At 53.0% G+C, this 13,397-nt stretch overlaps 1 protein-coding gene across 1 annotated transcript; it reads left to right on the forward strand.

Moving 5' to 3' along the window:
* The first annotated feature begins 3,235 nt into the window (after positions 1–3,235).
* On the forward strand, positions 3,236–12,241 carry larp6a (La ribonucleoprotein 6, translational regulator a). Its single transcript, XM_070864858.1, has 3 exons — positions 3,236–3,768; positions 5,383–5,569; positions 10,563–12,241. Exons 1-3 carry the CDS (start codon positions 3,236–3,238, stop codon positions 11,646–11,648), a joined length of 1,806 nt encoding a protein of 601 aa, XP_070720959.1. The 3' UTR covers positions 11,649–12,241.
* Positions 12,242–13,397: the final 1,156 nt, after the last annotated feature.

Raw genomic sequence — 13,397 nt, forward strand, 5'->3', positions numbered from 1 at the left:
AAATCAGAGACCCTTCAATTTCTAATAAAAGCGAAAGATACATATTAGGCTAAATAGATATTCAAGATTCTACCGTCAATAAATGCACCTCCTGGCAGAGCATGTAACAGGTGCCGAGCTGGGTAAGGAGGCACAGTCAAGATTGAAATGAGTTAGTTTGTATTAAAATTTCTATAGTTCAAAATATATTGCTTGCCAGGTAGGAAATGAAGACTCTGCATCCTCCAGATATGTGCCCTACATCCAGCGTGCCTCAAATTTAAACTTAAAGTTGTTTATATTCCTCCATGGCCTCATCCCTCTCTATCTCTGTAACCTCCTGCAGCCCTTACACCCCTTCACTGACACTCCCTCAGGAGACTGCCCCTCTCTCTCTCCCTCCCTCCCTCAGGACACGGACCCTCTCCCTCCATCTCTCAGGACACTGACCCCCTCTATCCCTCAGGACACTGGCCCTCTCCCTCCCTCAGGACACTGACCCTCTCCCTCCCTCAGGACACTGACACTCTCCCTCTATCCCTCAGGACACTGACCCCCTCCCTCCATCCCTCAGGACACTGGCCCTCTCCCTCCATCCCTCAGGACACTGGCCCTCTCCCTCCCTCAGGACACTGACCCTCTCCCTCCATCCCTCAGGACACTGACCCTCTCCCTCCATCCCTCAGGACACTGGCCCTCTCCCTCCATCCCTCAGGACACGGACCCTCTCCCTCCCTCCCTCAGGACACTGACACTCTCCCTCCATCCCTCAGGACACGGACCCTCTCCCTCCCTCCCTCAGGACACTGGCCCTCTCCCTCCCTCCCTCAGGACACTGGCCCTCTCCCTCAGGACACTGGCCCTCTCCCTCCCTCCCTCAGGACACTGACCATCTCCCTCCATCCCTCAGGACACTGGCCCTCTCCATCCCTCAGGACACTGACCATCTCCCTCCATCCCTCAGGACACTGGCCCTCTCCCTCCCTCCCTCAGGACACTGACCCTCTCCCTCCATCCCTCAGGACACTGACCCTCTCCCTCCATCCCTCAGGACACTGACCCTCTGCCTCCATCCATCAGGTCACTGGCCCTCTCCCTCCCTCAGGACACTGACCTTCTCCCTCCCTCAGGACACTGGCCCTCTCCCTCCCTCAGGACACTGACCCTCTCCCTCCCTCAGGACACTGACCTTCTCCCTCCCTCAGGACACGGACCCTCTCCCTCCCTCCCTCAGGACACTGGCCCTCTCCCTCCCTCAGGACACTGACCCTCTCCCTCCCTCAGGACACTGACCCTCTCCCTCCATCCCTCAGGACACTGGCCCTCTCCCTCCCTCAGGACACTGACCCTCTCCCTCCATCCCTCAGGACACTGACCCTCTCCCTCCATCCCTCAGGACACTGGCCCTCTCCCTCCATCCCTCAGGACACGGACCCTCTCCCTCCCTCCCTCAGGACACTGACCCTCTCCCTCCATCCCTCAGGACACGGACCCTCTCCCTCCCTCCCTCAGGACACTGGCCCTCTCCCTCCATCCCTCAGGACACTGGCCCTCTCCCTCCCTCCCTCAGGACACTGGCCCTCTCCCTCCCTCCCTCAGGACACTGACCCTCTCCCTCCATCCCTCAGGACACTGGCCCTCTCCATCCCTCAGGACACTGACCATCTCCCTCCATCCCTCAGGACACTGGCCCTCTCCCTCCCTCCCTCAGGACACTGACCCTCTCCCTCCATCCCTCAGGTCACTGGCCCTCTCCCTCCCTCAGGACACTGACCTTCTCCCTCCCTCAGGACACTGGCCCTCTCCCTCCCTCAGGACACTGACCCTCTCCCTCCCTCAGGACACTGACCTTCTCCCTCCCTCAGGACACGGACCCTCTCCCTCCCTCCCTCAGGACACTGACCCTCTCCCTCCATCCCTCAGGACACTGGCCCTCTCCCTCCATCCCTCCCTCAGGACACGGACCCTCTCCCTCCCTCCCTCCCTCAGGACACTGGCCCTCTCCCTCCCTCAGGACACTGACCCTCTCCCTCCATCCCTCAGGACACTGACCTTCTCCCTCCCTCAGGACACTGACCCTCTCCCTCCATCCCTCAGGACACTGACCCTCTCCCTCCCTCCCTCCCTCAGGACACTGGCCCTCTCTCTCTCCCCCTCCCTCCCTCAGGACACGGACCCTCTCCCTCCCTCCCTCCCTCAGGACACTGGCCCTCTCCCTCCCTCAGGACACTGACCCTCTCCCTCCATCCCTCAGGACACTGACCTTCTCCCTCCCTCAGGACACTGACCCTCTCCCTCCCTCCCTCAGGACACTGACCCTCTCCCTCCCTCAGGACACTGACCTTCTCCCTCCCTCAGGACACGGACCCTCTCCCTCCCTCCCTCAGGACACTGACCCTCTCCCTCCATCCCTCAGGACACTGGCCCTCTCCCTCCCTCCCTCCCTCAGGACACTGACCCTCTCCCTCCATCCCTCAGGACACTGGCCCTCTCCCTCCATCCCTCCCTCCCTCAGGACACGGACCCTCTCCCTCCCTCCCTCAGGACACTGGCCCTCTCCCTCCCTCAGGACACTGACCTTCTCCCTCCCTCAGGACACTGACCCTCTCCCTCCATCCCTCAGGACACTGACCTTCTCCCTCCCTCAGGACACTGACCCTCTCCCTCCCTCCCTCAGGACACTGACCCTCTCCCTCCCTCAGGACACTGACCTTCTCCCTCCCTCAGGACACGGACCCTCTCCCTCCCTCCCTCAGGACACTGACCCTCTCCCTCCATCCCTCAGGACACTGGCCCTCTCCCTCCCTCCCTCCCTCAGGACACTGACCCTCTCCCTCCATCCCTCAGGACACTGGCCCTCTCCCTCCATCCCTCCCTCCCTCAGGACACGGACCCTCTCCCTCCCTCCCTCAGGACACTGGCCCTCTCCCTCCCTCAGGACACTGACCTTCTCCCTCCCTCAGGACACTGACCCTCTCCCTCCATCCCTCAGGACACTGACCCTCTCCCTCCCTCCCTCAGGACACTGGCCCTCTCTCTCTCCCCCTCCCTCCCTCAGGACACTGACCCTCTCCCTCCGGACACGGACTCTGTCTCTCTCTTTAATCCGCCGCGAAGTGTGAAAGGGCTCGGGTGAATGAATCCAATCAGGGCCCCGTGCCTGGCTGTCGCTGATTGGGAGATGCCGAGGCGGCGGGCCCTGATAAGCTGCGCTAGGCCGAGGCGGCGGGCCCCAGTAGCGGCTGCCCCACTCCCCATGTACAGCCTGCAGAGTGCCTTCCTGCGCTGGGCCGTCTTCCTAGCGCCGCCATCGCTGCGGGAGTCGCTGGCCCAGGGCGGCTGGCTCTTCTCGCCCAGTCCCAGGCCCCGATACCCATGGAGCGCCCAGGCTCCACCCCAGGCCCAGCCCCCGGCTGAAGCCCAGCCCCCGGCCCAGGCTCCACCCCCGGCCCAGGCCCAGCCCCGGGGCGGGGGGAAGGAGGCGGCTCCAGCCGGCCGCAGCCCCAGCCCGCCCTCGGCAGCAGCAGCAGTCCGGCCCGGCGGGCCCGCCGCTCTCCGCCTGCCCAGGGGCCTGGCTATGGAAGAGGCTGCGCTACCCGGCCCGGCCGGCTCTCCATCCCCGGAGCCCGAGCTCCGGGCCCCCGGGGAGGCGGCGCGCCCTTCCCCGCCAGTGCGGATCCGAGTGGCGCTGGCCGAGGAGCCCGAGCCCGAGCCGCAGCCGCCCTTCGGCAGCGGGGGCAGCGGCAGCGAGGAGGAGGCGGCGGGCCCGGGGAGGGCGGAGACATTCAGGTACTGGGCCCCGGGGGAGGGGGGGGGTGCGGGGGCCCCGGGGGAGGGCCCCGGGGGAGGGGGGTGCGGGGGCCCCGGGGGAGGGGGGTGCGGGGGCCCCGGGGGAGGGGGGTGCGGGGGCCCCGGGGGAGGGGGGGGGGAGGGGGGGGGGTGCGGGGGCCCCGGGGGAGGGCCCCGGGGGAGGGGGGTGCGGGGGCCCCGGGGGAGGGGGGTGCGGAGGCCCCGGGGGAGGGGGGGGTGCGGGGGCCCCGGGGGAGGGGGGGGTGCGGGGGCCCCGGGGGAGGGGGGGGTGCGGGGGCCCCGGGGGAGGGGGGTGCGGGGGCCCCGGGGGAGGGGGGTGCGGGGGCCCCGGGGGAGGGGGGTGCGGGGGCCCCGGGGGAGGGGGGTGCGGAGGCCCCGGGCCGCTCCCTCCCCTCCCCTCCCCGCCACCTGAGGCACAGGATGGTGGAGCCTGCGCATGCTCCCAGGTCCTTTCCCGGAGCACTGTCTCCTTCTCTTTGTAAAGTTATTATTGAATCTGCTGCCAGGCGATGCATTCCGGAGGGGCTCTGTGGGCCGGGCCGGAGGGGGCTCTGTGGGCCGGGGATGGGGATGGGGCCGGGCCGGAGGGGCTCTGTGGGCCGGGCCGGGGGGGGCTCTGTGGGCCGGGCCGGAGGGGGCTCTGTGGGCCGGGGATGGGGATGGGGCCGGGCCGGAGGGGCTCTGTGGGCCGGGCCGGAGGGGGCTCTGTGGGCCGGGCCGGAGGGGGCTCTGTGGGCCGGGCCGGAGGGGGCTCTGTGGGCCGGGCCGGAGGGGGCTCTGTGGGCCGGGCCGGGGGGGCTCTGTGGGCCGGGCCGGAGGGGCTCTGTGGGCCGGGGATGGGGATGGGGCCGGGCCGGAGGGGGCTCTGTGGGCCGGGCCGGAGGGGGCTCTGTGGGCCGGGCCGGGGGGGCTCTGTGGGCCGGGCCGGAGGGGCTCTGTGGGCCGGGGATGGGGATGGGGCCGGGCCGGAGGGGGCTCTGTGGGCCGGGCCGGAGGGGGCTCTGTGGGCCGGGCCGGAGGGGGCTCTGTGGGCCGGGCCGGGGGGGCTCTGTGGGCCGGGCCGGAGGGGCTCTGTGGGCCGGGGATGGGGATGGGGCCGGGCCGGAGGGGCTCTGTGGGCCGGGCCGGAGGGGGCTCTGTGGGCCGGGCCGGGGGGGCTCTGTGGGCCGGGCCGGAGGGGCTCTGGGGGATGGGGATGGGGCCGGGCCGGAGGGGCTCTGTGGGCCGGGGATGGGGATGGGGCCGGGCCGGAGGGGCTCTGGGCCGGGAGCTGGGAGGATGAAGGATGTGCCGACCGGTTTAAGGTTGGTTGTGATGCCCCTTGAGGTTGAACAACTTGCTGACAGTCCATGGCTGTCACACGGGAGGGGGCAGAAGAGCAGGCATCTTGGATTTACTCAGTGGGTTCTGTGGAGCCTAATGCCATAAACAATATAATTACTATTGTGAGCAGTCTGTCCCTGTCACCTCGGGAAACTTTCCTTTTATTGAAGGACAGGAGTTTGTCTTTAAAGCATGAAGTATCTCTCTAAGTGAAGTATAAATGCCTATTAAATGAAGCCTTTTGTTTCACTGTTGATGTGCCTCTTTCAGTGGAGCAGAGGATGAGCTCGATAGTGATCGGACGCCTCCTGACCCTGAACTTCTGCAAAAACTAATTGCTCAGATCGAATACTACCTTTCGGATGAGAACTTGGAGAAAGATGCATTTCTTCTGAAGCATGTGAGAAGAAATAAAATGGGATATATCAGCATTAAACTGCTGACCTCCTTCAAAAAGGTACTTTTCAGTATTGGAGCATAGTTGGGGATTACAATGGGTGAAACCGTTCCAGTACCCAACAAATGGCTAGGTTAAGGTGTTTCACATGACCAAAGTAGTAGTTTGTGCCCTGGATTTATCTGCATATCTCTTGTAGAAACTGACTGCAGTCATTAGAACCTGAAGTGGAATTTGTGCAGCACAAAAGTAGATACCTGAATCAAGTGTTCAGGATTGCAGCTCTGATAGCTAGTAGATTGTGTTGCACTGTATGTATACAGACTGAGGCTCTGGATTCAGTTACAAACATTTGCTGAATTAGCTAATCTTGACTGGGTTGTGGGATATTATAATTCATCCCACTGTCCCAGACTTTGGGGAAGGAGGGGTGGAAGAAAGAACTCATTTATATTGCACCTTTCACAAGACTTCCCACGGGGCTTTCTTGCTAATTAGTTATTTAACTGTAATCACTGTTACAATGTAGAAAACACGGCAGCCCATTTGCGCACAAGGTCCAACAAACATCAATGTGATAATGACCAGATAATCTGTTTGCCAGGACACGAGGGGAACTCTTCAAATAGTGCCATAAATCTTCGACATCCAATCGAGGGGGCCAGACAGGACCTTGGTTTAACGCATCATCCAAAAGACTGAAAAATCCCAAAGTTCCAGTTCCTGATTTCCTGCTGCAAAGTGCAAGGCAATGTTAGACAGAATTGGGCTTGGTTAAGATACCCCAGCCCATGGCCTTGACTGGATTCACATGAAGAATTGACACTTGGGTGTCCCTACACTGTTGCTGCTGTCTCTCCCCCTCCCAATATAAGTCACTCAATGGGACAAAATATGGTGAGGGGAGGGGGAGGAGAAGACGACATTTGGAGATGCTGCATTGGTTGTTAAATTGAGCAAAGTTATTCATTCCTTACACTCATTAAACTAGACCAATTCAAACTCAACCTTTCTACAGATTAAGTTCTAATGTGGTGAAGAATTTAATTGCTTCTTGCATTCCTTTTTAAATAAGTTAAATTCATGTTATAAATAGATGAGTGCTGTGTAATACATGCCATGAGCAGCTACAACTTTTAGGCATGATATTGAAGAAAGGTTTTGGCTATACCTCTAGGTCTTCTGCAGTGTTCAGAACTTTACGCTTTGCATGGATCCTTCCATCCTGATAGAACCTGCATAACCCTGCAAATCAGTTGTCTCAATACATGTCCTGTTACCTTTTGGAAGTTCCTATGGAATCTGATTCCCAGACTTTCAGATAGTGCTTTCCCAATTCTAACAACCCTCTGAAATAATTTCTCATTTACCCTCTCGTTCTTCTGCCAATTATTTTAAATCTGTGACCTCTGGTTACTGACCACCTTGCCGGGGGAAATAGTTTATCCTGATTTACTCAATCAAAAGCCCTCATCATTTTGAATAACTATTAAGGTCTCCCCTTAACCTTCTCTGCTCTAAGGAGAACAACCCAGATTCTCCAATCTCTCTACATCCCTGGTATCATCCTGATAAACCTCCCCTCTACCCTCTCCAAGGCCTCGGCATCATTCAAGTGAGCTGCCCAGAATTCTACACACTACTCCAGCTGAGGCCTAACCAGTGATTTGTAAAGGTTTAGCATAACTTCCTTGTTTTTGTATTTAATGGCCCATTTACAAAGCCAAGTATCCCATATGCATTCTTAACTGCCCTTCAAGGATTTATGAATGTGCAGTCCCAGGTCCCTCTGCTCTTGCACTCGCTCAAAATAGTACCATTTAGATGATACGGTCTCTCCATGTTTCTCCCAAAGTGCCTCACTTCACACTAATCCACATTAAATGCATTCGCCATGTGTCTGCCCATTTCACCAGTCTGTCTGTCCTCCAAGTCTGCTATATCCTCACTATTTACTATATCATCTGGAAACTTCAAATTGTACTCGCTTTACCCAAGTCCAGGTCATTTATATATAAACAGGAAAATCAATGGTCCTAATACCTGGGGGACCAAACCACTGCATACTTCTCTCCAGTTAGAAGAACATCTGTTCACCACTACTCTGCCTCCTATCCCTTAGACAATTATGTACCAAGTTAACACTGTCCCTTCAATGCCATGTGCTTCTATTTTCTGAATAAGTCTGTTAGGTGCTACTTTATTAAATGACTTTTGAAAGTCCCTATATACAACATCTACTCCACTACATTCAGCAAGCCTCTCTGGTTAGTCAGACACCATTTTCCATGAATAAATCTATGTGGCTGTCCCTTGTTAACCGATGCTTCTACAAGTGAGAATTAATTTTGTTTTTGACAATGGTCTCTTGTAGTTTTCCCACCACTGACATTAGACTGACCTGTAGTTAGGTTTATCCCTTGTTTTCCAGACGGGGGTGTACCATTGCAGTTCCTCAGGGCTCTGGTATCACTCCCATACCCAAGGAGTGATATCTTTGAGTAAAAATACTGAATGGAGGAAGGCAATGGGATGAGAATAGATCTGGCCCGGGTAAACTGGAATCAAAGATGTCAGGCAAAACTGTAGTGGAACAATGGGCTGCCTTTAAAAAGGCATTTAAAGAGGAAATAGTTCAGGTACAGTCGAGGTACGGCAACTAAAGTCAGAACTCCCTGGATGACGAAAGAGATAGAGAGCAAGATGAAGCAGAATAAGAGTGAGTGACAGATGTCATGTCGAATATATCTAAGAATCAGGATAAATAGAAAGTTCAGAAGTGAAAAAGAAAGTAAAAGGGGCAAAAAGTGAGAATAGAATGGCAGCCAACATAAAAGGAATCCAAAAGTCTTCGATAGGCATATAAATAGTAAATGGGTAGCAAGAGGGGTGGGCCCATTAGGGACTACGCATGGAGGCAGAGGGCATGGCTGAGGTACTAAATGAGTACTTTGCATCTGTCACCAAGGGAGAAGATGCTGCCATAGACAGAGGAGATAAAAATTGATAAAAATGAGGTACTGGAAAGGCTGGCTGTACTTAAAATAGATAAGTCACCAGGACTAGATGGGATGCATCCTAGGACACAGGGAAATAAGGAACAAATCGCAGAGGTACTGGCCATAATCTTCCCATCCTCCCAGAGGACTGAAGAATGTTACACCCTTCTTCAAAAAAAGGTGTAAAGAAAACCCCAGCAACTACAGACCGACCGGTCAGTTTAACCTTGGCAGTGGGGAAGCTTTTAGAAACAATAATGCACAGAATTAAGTCACTTGGACAAGTGTGGATTAATTAATGAAAGCCAGCACAGATTTGTTAAAGGCAAATCATGTTTAACCAACTTGATTTGGTTTTTTTGATGAGGTAAGAGGGTGATGAGGGCAATGCGGTTGACGTGGTGCCAGCAAAGTCGAAGCCCATGGAATAAAAGGGACAGTGGCAGCATGGTTCCGAAATTGGCTAAATGGCAGGTAACAGAGTACTGGTGACCGGTTGTTTTTTGGATTGGGGGAAGGTATAAAGTGCAAAGTGAAGCAACTTGGGAAACAGAAATATGAAAATAGGTGCAGGAGTAGGCCATTTGGCCCTTCGAGCCTGCACCGCCATTCAATGAGTTCATGGCTGAACATGCAACTTCAGTACCCCCTTCCTGCTTTCTCACCATACCCCTTGATCCCCCTAGTAGTAAGGACTACATCTAACTCCTTTTTGAATATATTTAGTGAATTTGCCTCAACAACTTTGTGGTAGAGAATTCCACAGGTTCACCACTCTCTGGGTGAAGAAGTTTCTCCTCATCTCGGTCCTAAATGGCTTACCCCTTATCCTTAGACTGTGACCCCTGGTTCTGGACTTCCCCAACATTGGGAGCATTCTTCCTGCATCTAACCTGTCTAAACCCGTCAGAATTTTAAACATTTCTGAGATAGAAAGAATGAGGAGAGGAAATATAAACTAAAGCGGGTGCATGAACAGAGACCTGGGGGTATGTGTGCACAAGATGTTGAAGGTTGTAGGGCAGGTTGAGAAAGCAGTTTAAAAAAAACTTACAGGATTCTGGGCTTCATGAATGGCGGTATCGAGTACAAAAGCATGGAAATTATGATGAACCTGTCTAAAACACTGGTTCGGCCTCAACTGGAGTATTGTGTCCAATTCTGGGCCCCGCACTTTAGGAAGAGGGTGCAGAAAAGATTTAGGAGAATGATTCCAGGGGTGAGGGACTTCAGTTACATGGATAGACTGGAAAAGCTGGGATTGTTCTCCTTAGAGCAGAGAAGGTTGAGAAGATTTGATCGAGGTGCTCAAAATCATGAGGGGTCTGGACAGAGTAGATAGAGAAGCTGTTCCCACTGGTGGAAGGGTCGAGAACCAGGAGAGAGATTTAAGGTGATAGGCAAAAGAACCAAAGGCAACATGCTGCATAAAAAGTTTTTTTTTCCCCAAGTGGTTAAATCTGGAATGCACGGCCTGATTGGTGGAGGCAGATTCAATCACAGCTTTCAAGAGGGAGTTCGAGAAAATAATTGAAGGCTATGGGGAAGAGCGGGACTAGCTGAGGTGCTCTTGCAAAGAGCTAGCATGGGCTCTTTCCGTGCTGTAACCATTAATAAAATAAATAAAGAAAAATGAGGATTGAAAGATTGTGGTAAGGTTGTTATTCCCCACCCTTGCTTCCCTCAGGAACCTTGGATGCATCCTATCTAGACCAGGTGACTTGTTAACTTGGTGATGCCAACCTATTTAGCACCTCCTTTCGATCTATTTTTATCCTATCCAATATCTCTACTTCCTCCTCTACTAACCATCCTCTTTCGTGAAGACAGATGCAAAGTACTCATAGTAGATTGATTTTAGGAATAGTAGATGATGCTACTTTGATGTTGCCTGATTGGACAGATTGTTAATTTTCATTAAAATTAGTACTTAATCTAAGTATCCTCTTTAAATTGGTTAGTTCCTTTTTTCTTAACTGTGCTGCTATAGAGGAGTCAGTAATGTGTTTAGTGAAATGTAGACTTGTATTTAAACTGGATCTTTTCTGTTCTAGGTGAAGCACCTCACTCGTGACTGGCAAACCACTGCCTTTGCTCTGAAGCACTCTGAGCTACTGGAACTGAATGAAGAAGGGAGGAAGGTGAGAAGGAAGACTGCTGTTCCAGTGTTCCCCAGTGAAAATCTTCCCAGTCAGATGCTGCTGGTACATGATATGCACTTGTGCCCAGAATTTCAAGTTTTAAACCATAACCAAGAATCTGAAAATGGTGGCTTGCAAGAGAAGATAATGGAGTATGTGCTGAAGGTATTTGGCTTGTTTGGTACAATCTCTTCTGTTCGTGTTCTAAAGCCTGGAAAGGAGCTTCCTGCAGATTTGAAGAGACTGAGCAATCGGTATTCACAGTTGGGAATGAAAGAGTGTGTGATTGTGGAGTTTGAAGATGTTGAATCTGCAATCAAAGCACAAGAGTCACTTGGAAAAACAGATGAGGGCATGAAAGTGGTGCTGATAGGGATGAAACCACCAAAAAAGAAAGTTGTCAAAGAGAAGACCAAAGAGGCTGAAGATGTTTGTAAGAATGGGTTGAAAAGCAAATCTGCCAATAAGCGAGTGGAAGAGCTGCAGTACACGGGCGAAGATTCCTCGACATACAGCTCATCTGAACCAGAAAGCAACCCTACATCTCCCATGCTTGGCCGCAAGCTTAAACCCAATAACCAGCTGAGCCCCAACACCTATCAAAACAATCACCTGAGTCCTAATGCTTCACCTCGATCCAGTCCATGGAATAGTCCACGTTCAAGCCCATCAACGCAGCGGAAAAACACAGCTCCGCGGAAATCTCCCCTTGCTGTAGATGCAAAGCTCAGTCCTGCTACAAATCCTGAGGTTGGAAGTAAGTGGACTGACTATTCGTCTGACAGTAGCACAACGCCGTCGGGCAGCCCATGGGTACAGAGACGAAAGCAGGCACAGGTGATATCACATGAGAACAGTCCAGTAGGCAGCCCTATGCTTTCCCGAAAAATGCATAATGCAGGTGGACTGCCTCCAGGTGTTGTGCGACTGCCCAGAGGTCCAGATGGTACAAAAGGATTCCAAACTCTTGCAGAAAGGAGTAAGCCACTTGTAATCTGAAGTACTGTTTGTTCTGTTCCTGTTCCCTGTAACTTGCCATCCTTTTTGGAATGACTCTTGACTTTGTGTACCTGGCTGTTGGAAATTATTTGTTAGACCAAATGTAATGGGATTTAAATGTATCAGTTTTAGTAAGTGTTTAATAATTTAGTTGGTATTTGATGTAACTTTGCAGTAGTGAACTGCTATTTTTTTATGTCTTTTAGTTAATTTCCAAGTTTTGGGGGGGCAAGGGGAGAAGTATCCTACCCTTTTTATTTTAGAGCTTTTGTTCTGCCAGGGAGTGGGCAGTTTCCAAATTAAAGATGGAATTCTCATGGAGAAAGAGCATTAGCTGCCAGCACAAGTTATGGTAGCCACAAAAATGGGATGCCTTCTGGCTAACCTGACATTACTGTGAAAGTGAGCTTGCTGCTGGTTATCAGCCAGAAAACCTGGGATGGACTTCGGAGTTATTAGGTTGCAACTGACGGTACAGAAAGGGAAAGTTTTTGTCCAAAGTGGTGAGCTGGTATTCACATTTGGACCAAAATGAGGATTATGTATATTGCTGTGATGCAAATAAATGCAGATTAAGCATTCTTGGTACCTTTTTTATATTGATTATACTTGTATTTAATATTGTGCAAATTCATCTGTTATTTTCCTCCCTTACTAAAAGTACTGTATGCTCATGTAAATTCCCTGGGCACCATTTGCCCTCCATTTCCTCACCCAGGGAGTGATACTTGTGTGAGCATTTATGGCATCAACAGCAAATGCTGTCCATTCCCTGGGCTTGTTGGTATCTGGAGAAGACTGGTTACTGCTTCAGAAGCTAGAGTCTGCATCTGGAATATAAACCGGAGCTGCAGAATGCTTTAAATATACTGAAATGTTTCACTGAGGAGTGAAATTGTTGAATTTTTAAGGGTGTCATAAACTGACCAAAAGCCCCCACTACTTTTGCAGAAGCGGATTGAGGTACTGGGTTAAGCAGCTCTGGCAAGTTGCAGAATACAAACTTGGCAATCTGGAAAAGATACTACTACCCTGTAGCTAGATTTTACTGACAATGCTGCAGCCAGTAACCAACCCGGAGTTTAGACCAACTGCCACATGTACCATCCAGACAAGAGCAGATATTGCCATTGCTTTAATAGAAAGAATGGACTTGTAATTAAATGGCACCTTTAACATCCTCACAGCAGCAGGGTAAATGACCAGATGAAATCTGTTAGTCAAGTATTGGGCAAACTCCCCTGCTCTTCAGAAAGTGCCATGGGATGTTGCCACCTCTTGACAGTGTGGCACTCGTCAGCCTACATTATATGTTTGTATTTGTGGAGTGGATCTTGAAGCTAGGGGTTGCTGGGCTAGTGCTGCAGGAAAGCAAATGTCAATCACTGATTTCCTCCCGAGCGCCAGCCCCCCCAGGACCAGATCAGCTCACGGTGACCCAGCACTATCCCAATTACTGATTTCCTCCCGAGCGCTGGCCCCCCAGGACCAGATCAGCTCACGGTGACCCAGCACTATCCCAATCACTGATTTCCAACCGAGCGCTGGCCCCCCAGGACCAGATTAGCTCACGGAGATCCAGCACTATCCCAATTACTGATTTCCAACCGAGCGCTGGCCCCCCAGGACCAGATTAGCTCACGGTGACCCAGCACTATCCCAATCACTGATTTCCAACCGAGCGCCGGCCCCCCAGGATCAGATCAGCTCACTGAGATCCAGCAATCTCCCAATCACTGATTTCCAACT

Source organism: Pristiophorus japonicus, chromosome 21, assembly GCF_044704955.1.
Source record: "Pristiophorus japonicus isolate sPriJap1 chromosome 21, sPriJap1.hap1, whole genome shotgun sequence".
NCBI lineage: Eukaryota > Metazoa > Chordata > Chondrichthyes > Pristiophoridae > Pristiophorus > Pristiophorus japonicus.